Here is a 14107-nt window from a genome sequence, read left to right on the forward strand (position 1 = left end):
TTTAAAAATTAAAAGAAATAATAAATTTACAGATCTGTTGTTTATCAGATATAGCTGAATTTTATTTTGTTTTTTAATTTAAATATAAAAAATTTAATCATATAGTTTAAAAATTCAAAAATAAAACATTTAGTTTTTTAAAATTTTTTATTTTTTTAATAACTCAAAAAATAAAAAAAGTAAATAAATAAAAAGAGAGAATATATTATTATAGATTTAATTTAAAGGAGGTTTACATCTCATTTAATCTAATTCAAGGATAAACAAAGTATAAAAAAATATTAAGTATACCAAATATATCGGTATTTTAATAATTTTAATCATTGATTTCAATAATAAAAAATTATATAAAATTACTAGAACATTAGTGATTCGGATATATTTAAAAACTTTCTTAAATAAAGTATAAACTATATACATAATATTTTTTGTCTTAGATAAATGAAACTACAAGTATCGATACATATTGATATGATATTAAATCACTTGAATTTACTATAGTGAAAATCACGAGATTTAGCATCTAAAAGTACCATGTAGACGTAGTACTGTACATGTTACTAATGGCATGGAGGACCACCCTTAACAAATTTAGCTGATAAGTGAAAGCAATATTCATGTTACTAAAGGTAGCTCAACGAAAATTTTTTGCATCTTCGCTGAACCGTTCGAGCAAGCCCTCGATACTCATAGTGGTAAGATCCTCCTTATCTCTTACCCGCACGCTCACCTGGAAAAGTAAGGTTTTAGGTTTTCCACAAGGAAGTTAATAGATTGAAGGAAAGATAGCAACACACAATCAGAAGCCTATTTTATATAAACCAAAAAAAAAAATGAAAGAAATAAGGTAAGGGTTGGTTGGGAGAAAAAAATATGGTAAGAAAGTTCAGGGATCGAATTTAAGAGAGAACATACCTTAAGGAAAATTGCTTTTTGATAGAAAACCCTTAACTGAAAGAGTAATCCAACAAATTGAAGTCTAGCACAAGCATCTTAGTGTTGTCATGTATTTTTGCATGACTTAAGTATCCAACAATTGGCCAAACTAAACGTCTAACCATTCAGGCTCGACCGTTATCTGGCAAGTCCTAAAGCATCCCTTCCTTACTTTCCTCCCTAATGCTAATCAAGGAAACTATTAAATGGTCTGTATATTCTAAAGATATTAAATCCCTGACCATGTTTTTGTGAAGACATAAATTTCTAAGCAAAATTAAGTACTTATAGGACTTTGACCACTGAAAAAAGAGTGACATAAGTCGTTCTATTGACTAATAGAAGTACCCTGTGTTCCAACAACCAAAAAACTATATATAAGTATTTAATTTTGGTTAAAAAATGTGCGTCCATGCAATGAATGGTTAGGGACCTTTTTATCCCTTTTATACAAGATTGAACATTTTCTTTGGATAGCATACTACCGGGACACATTCAATTCACCTCCAAGAACATGCATAATCACTAATTTCAATTTATAATATTTTAAAAGTTGTTTATATAAATCTAAAATTAGTGGTGCATGTTCCTGAAGCACAAAATATATGTTCTCAGGGAGCATGCAGTAATTTCTCGCAATTAGAAGGATTAATAGGAGGATCTAGATTTTAATCGTTCTCTCGCTACAATTAGCCAATTTGTAAAGACTTCAGCTAAAATTAGGCTCAACAACAGCATTGGGTAAAAACACAATGAAATGCATATGAAGACACCTTAGTCGGGTTCTGGGAACGTAGCTAGAAGATTGGCTAAGAGTAAAACTTGAATTAGACTAGCAATTTATTTATCACAAAGCGTAAATAAGAAGCACCTGTCCAGTTTCTGCTTCCTGCTCTCCAACAACCAAGATGTAGTTGTACTGTGCTAGCTGAGCCTCTCGCACCTGCAGCTTGGCATAACTTTCAATTAAGACATTTATTTGGCTAAGAGATTAGTCATAAAAAAGTCAGAACAAATTAAATAGAAGTAAAAGTTTACTTTTCATTTAATACGATTGGCCTCCGATTAAAAATTCAGAACATATAGATGTTTTTGCAAGATTAAAGAAGTGTAAACATACCACACAAAGATACCAATAACATTAAATACACCCAGCTCACATATAGATGTATTTGGCTAAGCTTTCAGGTCAATGGGGAAAAATTAATACTAAGTACTAAGAATTGAAAACTTGGTTTCTCAATATGTTGTACACAATAATTTTTGTAAAAGGAATTCATGTTGAACACAATAAAACTTAGCTGTAAACATTTCATCGCGCAGTAGATCAAAACAATGTTAGCATTATTGTCATATCAAATGAATGAAACATTGGACTATAGCCAAAGTATCAATTCAGGATGATTTCGTTACCTTCTTTTCAATTTTCCTATATCTTAAATCAGCATCAACAAGAAACCCTTTGCTGTAGATTTCATCTTTCACCTATCAAATTGCAGCACGAGAAAATTTTATCTAATAAATGAACAACTTGTTTTACAAGCCATAAATTACAAGTGTCCCAATGAAAAGTAAGAAGAGAATAATGCAAAGCTAACTAATTGATTCAATTTTAACCATATGCAGAGAAGCTCGTAGTATTTAAGAAAACATGAAGATCATCAATGTTATAACAGCTTTATATATTACTAACATAGGATGCCACAGAATTATAATTCCCAATAGTGTTATCCCATGATATATCCAGTACACATCATCCCACTCATTTTATGTGATAAATTTACAACAAATAGAACCTAGAAGTAATGTACCTTCTTTGCATAAGCTTGTGATTTCTTCGACACAGGGCAAACAATTGCTTGACGAGGACTTAGCCAGAAGGGCCATTTACCCTTGTAGTGCCCTAAAAGTATGTTAAACAAGCGCTTAACAGATCCTAGAATGGCCATGTGTATCATGACAGGCCTCTCAATCTTAGCTTCATCCTCAGCCAAGTATTCCAACTTAAAACAATTAGGTAGTTGGAAATTAAGCTGCAAGCAAACACAGCAAACTACCAGTTAAGTTATCCAAAGCTTACTCAGGTGAGAATGTAAATCAAGTTACGATATAAACCTGCAAAGTTGCACACTGAAATTTCCTACTCAATGCATCAGATACTTTGATATCAATCTTTGGTCCATATAATGCACCATCCCCTTCATTCAGCTGCAAAGGAATTATTCAGAAATAAACACAAAGATCATGGTTTACAAGTGAATGATACATTCTATAGTCAAGAAAAATAAAATGTAGCAGGTAAACATGTAATCACAATCATATTCATCAACTTTTATACAATAGGGACTGCTGATTGCCCATTCTGAATCAATTGTAATCAGAATTATAGCCATACCATATGATCAAAGCAACATTATGAACTTAATAATAGAAATTAAAGACTTCTTGAAATCATAAAAATGATGATATAATTACCTGCCAAGGCTTCCCAAATTCATCCAGAGCTTCCTTAAGGGCACTTTCAGCTTTCTCCCATGTTGCTGTTTCTCCGAAGGAATTCTCTGGCCTCTTCTACTCAAGTATTCAACACATGCAGAGGATGATAAATAGACAAATAATAAGATCGATGTTACCATGTGCAGAGAGAACAACAACAGTACAGATTAAAAAAACTTCTTTTCTTGGATGAGAACCAGAAAACAAAGAAAGGAAAACAAAGTTTGTAAAAGGAATTCACATGAGAACCAATGCTGCAAGGAATTTAATCATGAAGCCCAACATAAAGTAACTAGCAAATTGCCAACTTCATTGGTTTTATAAAATCCCATATAACATTCAATTGGAAATTTGGAATCACATCCAGAGACCCAACTATTGACCGGAAAAGTGCAACATAGATAAAACATCTTTGGCAGGTAGAGAACATGCCATCAAGGTAGAAAAATACATGGGGTTTGAACCTAATGATGTTTCCAATGAAGCTTTAACACTATCAGGAAATATGGAGGTCGTTCATCTGAGATTTTGTATATTTTTAATCTTGATTACATAAAACTTATCAACAAGAAAGAACGAAAGAAGAAGAATCACCATTAAAATTTAAAATTACAATTTTATCTTGCCAGAATTAATGGAGTTCTATAAACCAAACCTACAGGTGTATCAACAGCCTAAATAGGTTGTTTGAAAACAACAAAAGAGGCATGTAAGCACATTAAGAACAATAAAGAGCATACTGTTGAAAGCTTGAGATCGTATGTGAAACCAAATATTTCATAGACATAATCGATGAACTTCAAGGCTTCTCTAACTTCATCCTTTATCTGTAAATTGAATCATATTAATAATTCCACCCTCAACTCAAAAGAGAAAAATTTCTTGTTCACAAATTTGAAGATCAACTCACCTGAGACTCCCTGCAAAAAATATGTGCATCATCCTGTGCAATATTTTAAGGAAATGCTGTTAACAACATAGGACCTCAAACAGAGCAGAAATCAGAACTAAAAACACTGTAATTGATCTAGATAACTAATTTGCAATGTTACTAGAGCTGCAATTATTTCATAATTGGAAAAATGAACAAAAACCATCAGCTGCCTTGCTGCAACAAATTTTTATGATGTTTTTACAACTATGACTATATGAACATTAATATGAGCCCAGGTGTCTGAAGGGAATTTCAAAACCCCTAATAACTGGTTTGTTTCAGAAAGCTAATGTCTCCAACTCAAGGGACCTTACTATGCTTCTGCACTAAATGTAAACTAAAAATAAAATAAAAAACAAAAATAAAAATTGCAACTCAAACATGTACTTCAAATCTCTTGTAAGGAATTTCCATACTTGGAATTTGCAGTGCATATGCCTATAAATTGAAAGGATCTTCTGTGAATCACAAGAATCTATGCCTACCTCGACATTATTTGGAATAGAAAGAAAAGAAAGGCAGCAACTAAACTTTATTTGGAAATAACTAGGTTTAAAATACAAAAATAAATAAAGCAATGTTTTAAAAGAGTGAGTTAAATCCCTTGTATTAACTTTGCATTTAATGTCTCTGTTTGGTTTTAGCAGCTGGGGGAAGAACATACCTTCTCAAATATCCTACGATGCTTCAACTCACTCAAATCATCACTAGCCTCATTTCTATACAAGCCCCCAGGCCCAAACTCAGCCATGCGAAGAGGAAGTTCTGCAGAACCATTAAATAATTGTGAGATGAAATTACACATATAGATTTTAACTTAGTTCTTCATTATGTCCACTTTGAACATTGTAGACTCAACCATGTACCAATTTGTCTATTATATATCAGACCACAAAAACATACTTTCTTTATTATCCTAAACTCAAATGTTAAAATCTTGAATACCCCAACCACACCAAGTAAGCATATATAGGAGATGCTACCTAAGGACATAAATGTCAAAATAATTGGTACTTACCACTGTACGAGCGAGCTCTATGCTTGAAGACCGAGCAGCGCCAGATTGCTTTCAGCCCAAATTTGTGCTTTTTAATCTAGAACAGATCAAAGATGATATAGTTTGGATAGATAGCTTGATTGCTTTCAAAAATACATGCATGATTCAAAGCACAGAAGGTACTGTGAATACCAATAATACTAAAAAGATACTATGTAAACTCATTTATTAGTTTCATACCTACAGATCAACAATAATTTAAAAAGTAAAATAAAATAACCTGAGAAATGAGTAACCAGATACATCAAAGCAAAATAGATCTGGAGTTATGACCTGATGATTGAAAGTATTAAGTGTTTGAATAAAAAATCACTTTTCTCCATATCAAGAAACTTTACGCCAATGTTTAACCTCTTCATAGCCCCTGACTTCGTATTGACTGCTAATGAAATTCATCAATTCCTCGTATACCAGTGCACCACGTGGAAGGAAAAACCAGCCTCTTGGGCTGGCATAAAAAAAGATGAATTGTGATGCATCAGAAAACGAAGCTTACTAAGAGCTGCAAAAAGACAGTAATTACACCCTTTTATACCTCGATTCATGATGAGAAAGAAGCTCCTGTTCCACTCCGAAATTCCTGTAATCATACTTTTTAGCCTCCTCCAGCTTAAGCAAATATTCCTGGAACAGAATTATAATTTCAAGATATAAAATCATAACATCAAGATTGGTAATAGATAATCTATATTCTTTTTTATTCGTCGGATTACTGGCAGGCAATATTTTACTATTTCTGTAGCAGTACACATAATTTCAAACATAAAATGAGCATCTAGAATAGCAGGCCATTAGCAGCTATTAGTTGGTTATTCAGTAATATTTCACAAGGTATGGAAACTGATCATTCAATCTGCCACAGCTCAGTTTACAGCTGGATATTCTATTCCAAAGAAATTAGTAAAGAAATGAAGATCACCTTTAAACTCTCCTGATCAGGATAAGATATGCCATAAACTCTTTGTAAAGTAGGCCGAGCTTTGTTCCCCCTCCAATATGCTGAAGAAGCCTAGATTTGCAAAACCACCAATAACAAAACTACTTGTGATTAACACATGTCTCCAAATAAATCAAACTTTGCCAAACACATATCCATAAACAAAATTTAAATAAATACCTTCAAACAAGTAGGCCGAGCTTTGTTCCCCCTCCAATATGCTGAAGAAGCCTAGATTTGCAAAACCACCAATAACAAAACTACTTGTGATTAACACATGTCTCCAAATAAATCAAACTTTGCCAAACACATATCCATAAACAAAATTTAAATAAATACCTTCAAACAGGCAATTGCCTTAACAAAGGAATTATTGGGTATATGTGGTCCACGAGACAGATCTACTAGTGAACCACATCTGTATACTGTGATGGTTTTATCAGCAGGCAAATCATTGATAATTTCAACCTGATGACAATAGCAAGAACATAGCATAAGCAACAGATTGTGATATCATAGGCTACGGAAGAAACAAAATAGGCAATGTGTTGTTCAGATCAATATGCTAATGTGGGCAAAAGATAACAGGGCTACTACACACTGCTATGCTTGCCTTGAACTCATTATCTGAAAACATCTCAAGTGCTTGATCACGTGTTACTTCAATGCGCTCAAAAGGTTGTTTTTCCTGTAAGCATAATGCTCATCAACCATCATATATATTAAGGGAACTACAAACTTATCATACTGAGCAATAACACTCAAAAAAATCCAAAAACTTTGCATTAGCAATTTAGCATACTGATAAAAAGGAATAGCCAACTAACAACCAGCTGAAGAATTCTCATTTACAGGGTTGAAATCTAAAATCTTTTGTGAATACCAGACTGGCAGACTACAAATATTCTCAAACCCACAGAAATTTTGAGATACCATTCAGTACATTATTACAAAAATTGTCAACAACTATTGGCTATTGATTACAAACACACAAAGTAACAAGAAACAACTCTATAAATGAGCACACACAAACACACAGAGAAAAGAAGGATGAGAAATACCCCAACTGCCTTCAACGCCCGAGCCTCAATTTGCTTGAAATGATCATCATTCAATCCCAAGTCACCATAAAACGCATCATAATAGAAACCCTGCAACAACATCCACATTCTCATCCATACTATTTATCTTGCAACAAAATAATAAAACCAGAGAAATGATCTATCCTCCTAAGCATGCATCTACTTACTAAATAGAACGAGTTGAAGATGATTGCTGTTTAAGATTTCAAGGCATTAGAAGTATCTACCCTTTTTTACTCTATTTAGTATGCAGGAACATGTTTCCGAGTTTTTGGACGATGCTATATCATTACTCAGTGTAACAACACAAACAGCATGATTGGCAATAATGAAATTTCTCTCGAGAAAACTACATATTTTGAATCCTAAACCAAGTTTATCCAAGTAGAAAGAAACAATTCACCTCTCCTCTTGTAGTACAAAGCCCAATGCAGAGCTTGCATCCGTACTCCATCTCAAGCGACTGCAAAGAGAAAACCACCGTCATTTTCACCATCAACTCCAAAATCAAACAGAATAATAAAGAAATAAAATCGAAAAACGTTCCGAATTGAAGAAAACGGTTAGTACCTGGCCAAGAATGAGAGCACTAGAGTGCCAGAAAGTGTCTCGGCCTTCGTCGTCTTCGAACTTGTAGATCCTGAGTTCGCAATCCTGCTCGAGAGGCCTGGCCATGTCCCATAGCACGCCATTGACCCTCGCGATGAGTGCGTTGTTGGCGAGGTTCTTCGAAATCTCTTTCGCCACATCGAACGGCGTCGTTTGCCACTTGGCGGCGTCCTTGACCGTGCCGTCGGGAAGTGTGACCTTGATTGGATCCGGCGACAGTGAGAGGCGCTGGGTTTTCTGCTCGGCCTGGATGGACTCGAACATCTTGATACGCTTCGGAATGGCGGCGTTCAAATAATCGTCCTTGGGGTGGGGCACCATGGCGGTTACGGTGGAATAAAAGAAACGACGGGACTCGAACATCCTGATAAGCTTCGGAATGGCGGCGTCCCTATAGTCATCGTCCTTGGGGTGGGGCACCATGGCGGTTACGGTGGAGTAAACGAAACCGTTACGGCGGAGATTGTGGATAGCGTAGCGGCGGAGCATTTTCAATACCTGCAGTTGCGGAACTTGAAATAAAATTCTGGGCCAAATAGAAAATAATTGTCAAAATGCTTTTGATACGGACCCCATTTAAGATAAGCTCGTCTAACCTCATCTCTCTCGTTTGGGTAATATTGCCAAATTTAAAGCCGTTTTTTCAGTGTCTCGTTCTAAAAAATTAAGGTCAAACTCATCAGACGTAACTTTTTGAACTTTTGAAGGTTGTATCTCACTTTCTTCGTGATTCATTAAAGTAGAAGAACTATCTATAGGTGTTGATATTGTAAAAATTATATGTTCTTCTTCTTAAATATTAGCCTTCCTCTTAAAAAATGCAGTAATTTTTTTATTTTTTATTATTATTTTATATAAAAATTTGAATATATATCCTGTAAAATATGTAAAGAAAAAGTTAGAAGAACAAATATTAAAATTTATAATATTTATTTAAATTTTTTATCAATTTATACAAATACAATAATATTAATACTTATTGAATATTCTATTATTTTTTATGTAGAGAGAGTGTTGTTTATTGAACTTATTGGGTACTTTAAGTCATAGTATTTAAGCCAATTAAACTATTTTTTATCTTTTAAAAAAGTACTACTAATTTTTTTATAAAAAGTTTGGGGGGCTATGGCCCCCTTGTTTGAACTAAGCTCCACCACTGCCTGCAGTCAGAAACTCAGAACTCTCTACTTTACAAACTCAGAAACTGACAAACTCTTCTTTACAACTTAGAACTCTTCTTTTCAATACCTAGTTAAAAGAAGAGTGAATAGCCCATCCGACCCTGATAACTATCTCGAAAGGACAATGAGGTTCCAAAAAAAAACATCCAATTCGGTCCCTGATAATTTTTTTTGAGACTGATTAGTTTCTGTGCAAAAAAAATAACATTAATTTTTTTTGGCACAAGGATCTCGTTGTTCTTTCGTAGTAATTGTCAGGGGTCGGGTTGAGATTTTTTTTTGTCAGGGGCCGGATTGGATTTTTTTTTGTTAGGAGCCTTGTTGTTTTTCAAGGTAATTGTCAGGGCTGACTTGGATTTTTTTTTCTTAAAAGGAACGGTTATGGCGGAGCATTTCTAAATACTTCTAGATATTTCTAAATATTTTTAGATTATTCTCTTTTTGATAAATTATTCTATTTTTGATAGATGAAATAATTTTTTTTATTCTATATTAGTAGATTTTACTTATATGCGAAAAAACTATTATGTATCCGTATTTTAAAAAAAATATAATATTACGTTATTATTATACATAAAAAAATATTAAATTGATTATACAAATATTTTTATTGTAATTACATAGACAACGATTATTAATTATGTGATATTTAATTATATATTTACATCCGAATCTAGCTAATTCAATTTATGATAAGTGTATTATTAAGTAATCGAATAAAAAATCTTAAAAATTACATTAATGTGTGTTATTTAATATCTATAAACCGAGCTAAAATGTACAATAAAATTCTAATAAGCATATTATAAGACCTTTAGATCATGTCGTTGACATGTAACGAACTATATTAATTGAATTATAATATTCACCGTTCTCATAACGGAAAAAATAATGCTTATAATTACATCATCATCATCTTCCTATCAGAATGCTACTTTTGATACTTTAAATACAAAATCAACTCTCCAAAGGACCAGAATTTTAACAACGAACCAGGATTGGAGGATAAGTGTATAATTAATGAACACTGGACATGGTCAAAAAGTCAGGTGTTGGTTCATTAGCAAATGTTAGTACAACATTCAAAAAGAGAATCTAAATACAAAATCATCATGCGGTAAACTTAACTGCTAATGCACACACAACTGGATGTGGTTATATGCAACCACGTAGCTCAAATAAACAGCTCTATGTAATAAACAAGAGTTTTTCAAGCTACTTTGTTTGCGGACTTGGCCTTCAAATGGTCCAATAGTTGCTGCTCTCTTTGTATGTCTTCAGCAAGCTTGGTGCTTTCCCATTTCAGCCTCCTCACCACTTCTTCAACTTGACTATAATTTGGAGGAACCACACCACTTCTTCCCGAAACTATACCAAACTTCACTTCTACATCTTTCCTATAGCCACACAATGTTGTGTTATCACAAAGTTTCTATGATCATATGATCCAAAAAAAAAAGGTTAATCATATGATAAAGCAATATAGCATATGAAAGTTTACAGAGAATAACATAAGGCTTTCACCTAGAAAAGTAATAAATGAACACAATTACACAAGTACTAGTATAGGACATGATGGAGGCGCTAGAAAAAGGAAAGAGTACGATCGACCTCAGACATACATTAAGAAGGTAAAAGGATAATTTGATACTGACCTACTACCAAGAACAAACATTCCATTTTTCTTGATCATTCCACCATCTAATGACACAGCTCCTTCATCAATGCATGGGAGAGCAGACATCATTTCATTTCGGGTTCTGTATACTTGTAGGCCAGAGAGAAGGCCATAAAATAGTGTCTCTCTAAGACCGTGACCACTAGAAGTAACAAAAGATAAATTATTGGACTCTAAATAGAGCATGTTCACTGCATAATCAATGAACACAGCCGGGCACTCCTCGTTTGGAAATCTTGGCTTCGGAATAGCCAACTTCTTTTGTGGATCATTGGCTACAAAACCTTCAACATATGGTCTGAAAAACAAACAGTGCTCAGAAAACTATAAGCAGAAGTTTTGCTTCTCACATTTAACCATGATGTAGCAATGCTATCATGTAACTTTCTCAGATGTCCTATTAGAAGAGACATACATAGAAATAACCTGAACAATGCCCTGTGAATTGTATCCTTATGAGGTTTTGATGTTAATTCCTATCTAAAGAATCCCATTGAAAAAAGCTTCACATGAAGAGTACCTAATACACACATACACAGATTTATATAATCAAACTTGCCTGAAAGATTCAAGACATATGACAGCAAATCGGCCATTTACATTCTTTTTAATTGAAGATCCAATTCCATGCAAGCCTGCATTACAGTTTATTGTGCCTTCAGGGTTGTACTTCTCTAATGCATTAACACCTTCATTAGTACTGCAGACAATTGCAAGCATGGTCTCCAATCCCAAATACTCAGAGAGAATCCTGTACTTAGACAACAATGCTGGATTATCTTAACACAATCTACAATAAAAATAATAGCTTCTTTCTCCAATGTATGCTACTAAATATTTAAAACAACTAAGAGAACCACATTCCAATATCTGATAAATTAAGCAAAACCATAAGAGATAGTGCCTGCTGCAAGATATCAAAGGACAAAAAAGGGAGTTAAAGATTTGGGGAGAATGAAAGCTGATATTGACCTGCTAAGTTCATCGCTCTCAACCTTGGCAAGGGTTGCCACAACTCCCACAGCATCTTTTTCCAAAGCCAAATTCGATGTCTGAGCATTGGCTTTCAGCCAACAGAATATGCCAGCAGCTGAATTCTCTTTCTTCAATATTTGTTCTGTTGTATCGTCCTCGGTAATAGATGGTGTTGTATCGTCCTCGGTATTAGATGGACCACTTCCATTGTCTGGTGTAATTACACTACACGAATGTTACTCGGTATTATGCACGTGAGTGAATGGGGGTGGTACCTGCAAAGACACTCCGATGTCTAAGTTAGCAAGAGCGTGAGCAGGTCTAGAGAGTATTGGGCTTAGAGATACCTGAGGGTGTCAGTGTATTTATAGTGGTGAGCCAATAACCACCGTTGGAGTAGTGCCGTATCTTTAGGGTGTTAACCGCTCCATTATCTTGGGGAGGTTAAGATATGGCTTTATGAAGCGGTTAGAGAGATTTTAGGGGCGGTTACTCATTTGAATGAGTGTTTATCTGCCAGCTAATCTCACATCCGACTTCTTCAGACCAAGTCGTGGTTGATACCGACTTCTTACGTGAAGGTCGGTACTTAGTTAGGCTTAATCCTTTAGATTAGGCCTTTTATTTGGACCTGGGCCTTTGTCGATGGGCCAGGGTATGAACACTTCTCTTCCCACCTATTGGACTATTGCTATTATTCTGCTCAACACAAAACACCAGATTTCATTTTTTAAAAACACAAATTACTTATCTGTCACCGATTTAATTATACAAACAAAAGGAGAGTATTATAATAATATTATTGTATACCAAGTTCACGATGCTCGTGCTTAATAGTGGCCACAAACAATAACTCGCACGCAAGTCCTGTGCCATAAATGTGACTCACACATTTGTTATCTCAGCACGTTAAACTCGCCTGGCTATTTACTTTTCATATTGGTTTAATTAATCAGTGCTCTAAATATACCTAGTAGACTAGTAGTTAATGTTTTAAAAGAATAGTTCTAATATAAATTTGTAAAAAAAAATAAAACTTTAATTAACAAATACGTGTTTGTTTTGTGTATACTTTAAAACATAAATATAAAGACATAAACACTAATAGATACGACAAAACATAATTTTTTTTAAAATATTTATTCATTTTGTTCTCCAAATAATTTTGAACCAGACATCTTAGTCCATAACTAAAATTAATTATTTGATTAGTCCCTACCAATTAATTCTACCAATCACTTAAGTCCTTTGTTATGTCAATTCTAAAAGGGATAAAATGTCCCTGACAATTCTAACAGAGAACAAAATGGTCTCTGTTCTCTCTGTTCGAAAACGATGTCGTTCTCCCCCAATTTTCATCGGACAAAATAGTCCCTCGCAACTCTAACGGAGGACAAAATGGTCTTTGTTCATTCTGTTCGGAAACAATGTCGTTCTCCCCCAATTTTCATCGTATCTTGATTATCCCTAACATTCATACTCTCCTTCTTTACCTTTACAGTTTTCTTTTTCGTATTCTCCATCCTCCTCTTCAACTCCAAAATCAAATCATGGTGTAACTGTCACGCATATCGCATCTACCTCAACATGTCATGGACCACATACTTCCCAAATTTCTGTGACTGGTACACCCACCTTCTCCGCACTTCACCCACCATAAATATCCACCTCCACGTCCTCGATAATAGCATTACCTCCAACCCCGACAACGTCCACCACATCCTTAATAACAAGTTCCACAACTACTCCAATGGCACACCTTTCTCCACTCTCTAACAAGCAATATAGATTGTTGGACATTAGGGCTTCATGAGAATATTCTCCTTCGATATCACATGCAACTTCTCATTTGGAATGGACTCGAATGCTCCATTCCTTCTCTCTCGGAGTTCAAATTGGCAGAAAACTTCGACCTTGCATCCAAGCTATCAATATAGCAAGCAATGTCGCTGTCGCCGCTCATATAAAAACTGAAGTGATTACTGAACATTGGTTCGGAGAAAAAGTTGAAGGAAGCGATCGGAGTGGTGGACAATGTGGCCATGGAGATGATAGGGCAGAGAAGGAGGGAGATGGCGACGATGAAGACGATAGATCTTAACAAATCGGACTTGCTGTCTAGATTTATGAGATTCATTGAAGACGACAAGTACTTGAGAGACATAGTCATTAGTTTCCTGAGTATGAATTGTTGAGAACAGGTTAAGGATTTTTCTTCTTAT

At 34.5% G+C, this 14107-nt stretch overlaps 2 protein-coding genes across 2 annotated transcripts; both read right to left on the reverse strand.

Moving 5' to 3' along the window:
• Window positions 1–415: 415 nt before the first annotated feature.
• On the reverse strand, window positions 416–8569 carry LOC107491773 (threonine--tRNA ligase, mitochondrial 1). The gene is made up of 19 exons (XM_021125267.2): window positions 8013–8569; window positions 7846–7905; window positions 7422–7511; window positions 6974–7048; window positions 6700–6828; window positions 6343–6432; window positions 5959–6047; window positions 5775–5871; window positions 5667–5696; window positions 5385–5460; window positions 5031–5131; window positions 4343–4375; window positions 4173–4259; window positions 3412–3504; window positions 3052–3144; window positions 2748–2969; window positions 2350–2421; window positions 1808–1879; window positions 416–730 (listed from the first exon to the last, which is right to left on the reverse strand). Exons 1-19 carry the CDS (start codon window positions 8538–8540, stop codon window positions 635–637), a joined length of 2133 nt encoding a protein of 710 aa, XP_020980926.1. The 5' UTR covers window positions 8541–8569; the 3' UTR covers window positions 416–634.
• A 1697-nt stretch (window positions 8570–10266) lies between these two features.
• LOC107491932 (protein DEFECTIVE IN MERISTEM SILENCING 3-like) lies at window positions 10267–12084 on the reverse strand. The gene is made up of 4 exons (XM_016112864.3): window positions 11883–12084; window positions 11470–11661; window positions 10888–11208; window positions 10267–10629 (listed from the first exon to the last, which is right to left on the reverse strand). Exons 2-4 carry the CDS (start codon window positions 11628–11630, stop codon window positions 10443–10445), a joined length of 669 nt encoding a protein of 222 aa, XP_015968350.1. The 5' UTR covers window positions 11631–11661; window positions 11883–12084; the 3' UTR covers window positions 10267–10442.
• Between the last annotated feature and the right edge of the window lie 2023 nt (window positions 12085–14107).

Source organism: Arachis duranensis, chromosome 6 (genome assembly GCF_000817695.3).
Source record: "Arachis duranensis cultivar V14167 chromosome 6, aradu.V14167.gnm2.J7QH, whole genome shotgun sequence".
In the NCBI taxonomy this organism is placed as follows: Eukaryota; Viridiplantae; Streptophyta; class Magnoliopsida; order Fabales; family Fabaceae; genus Arachis; species Arachis duranensis.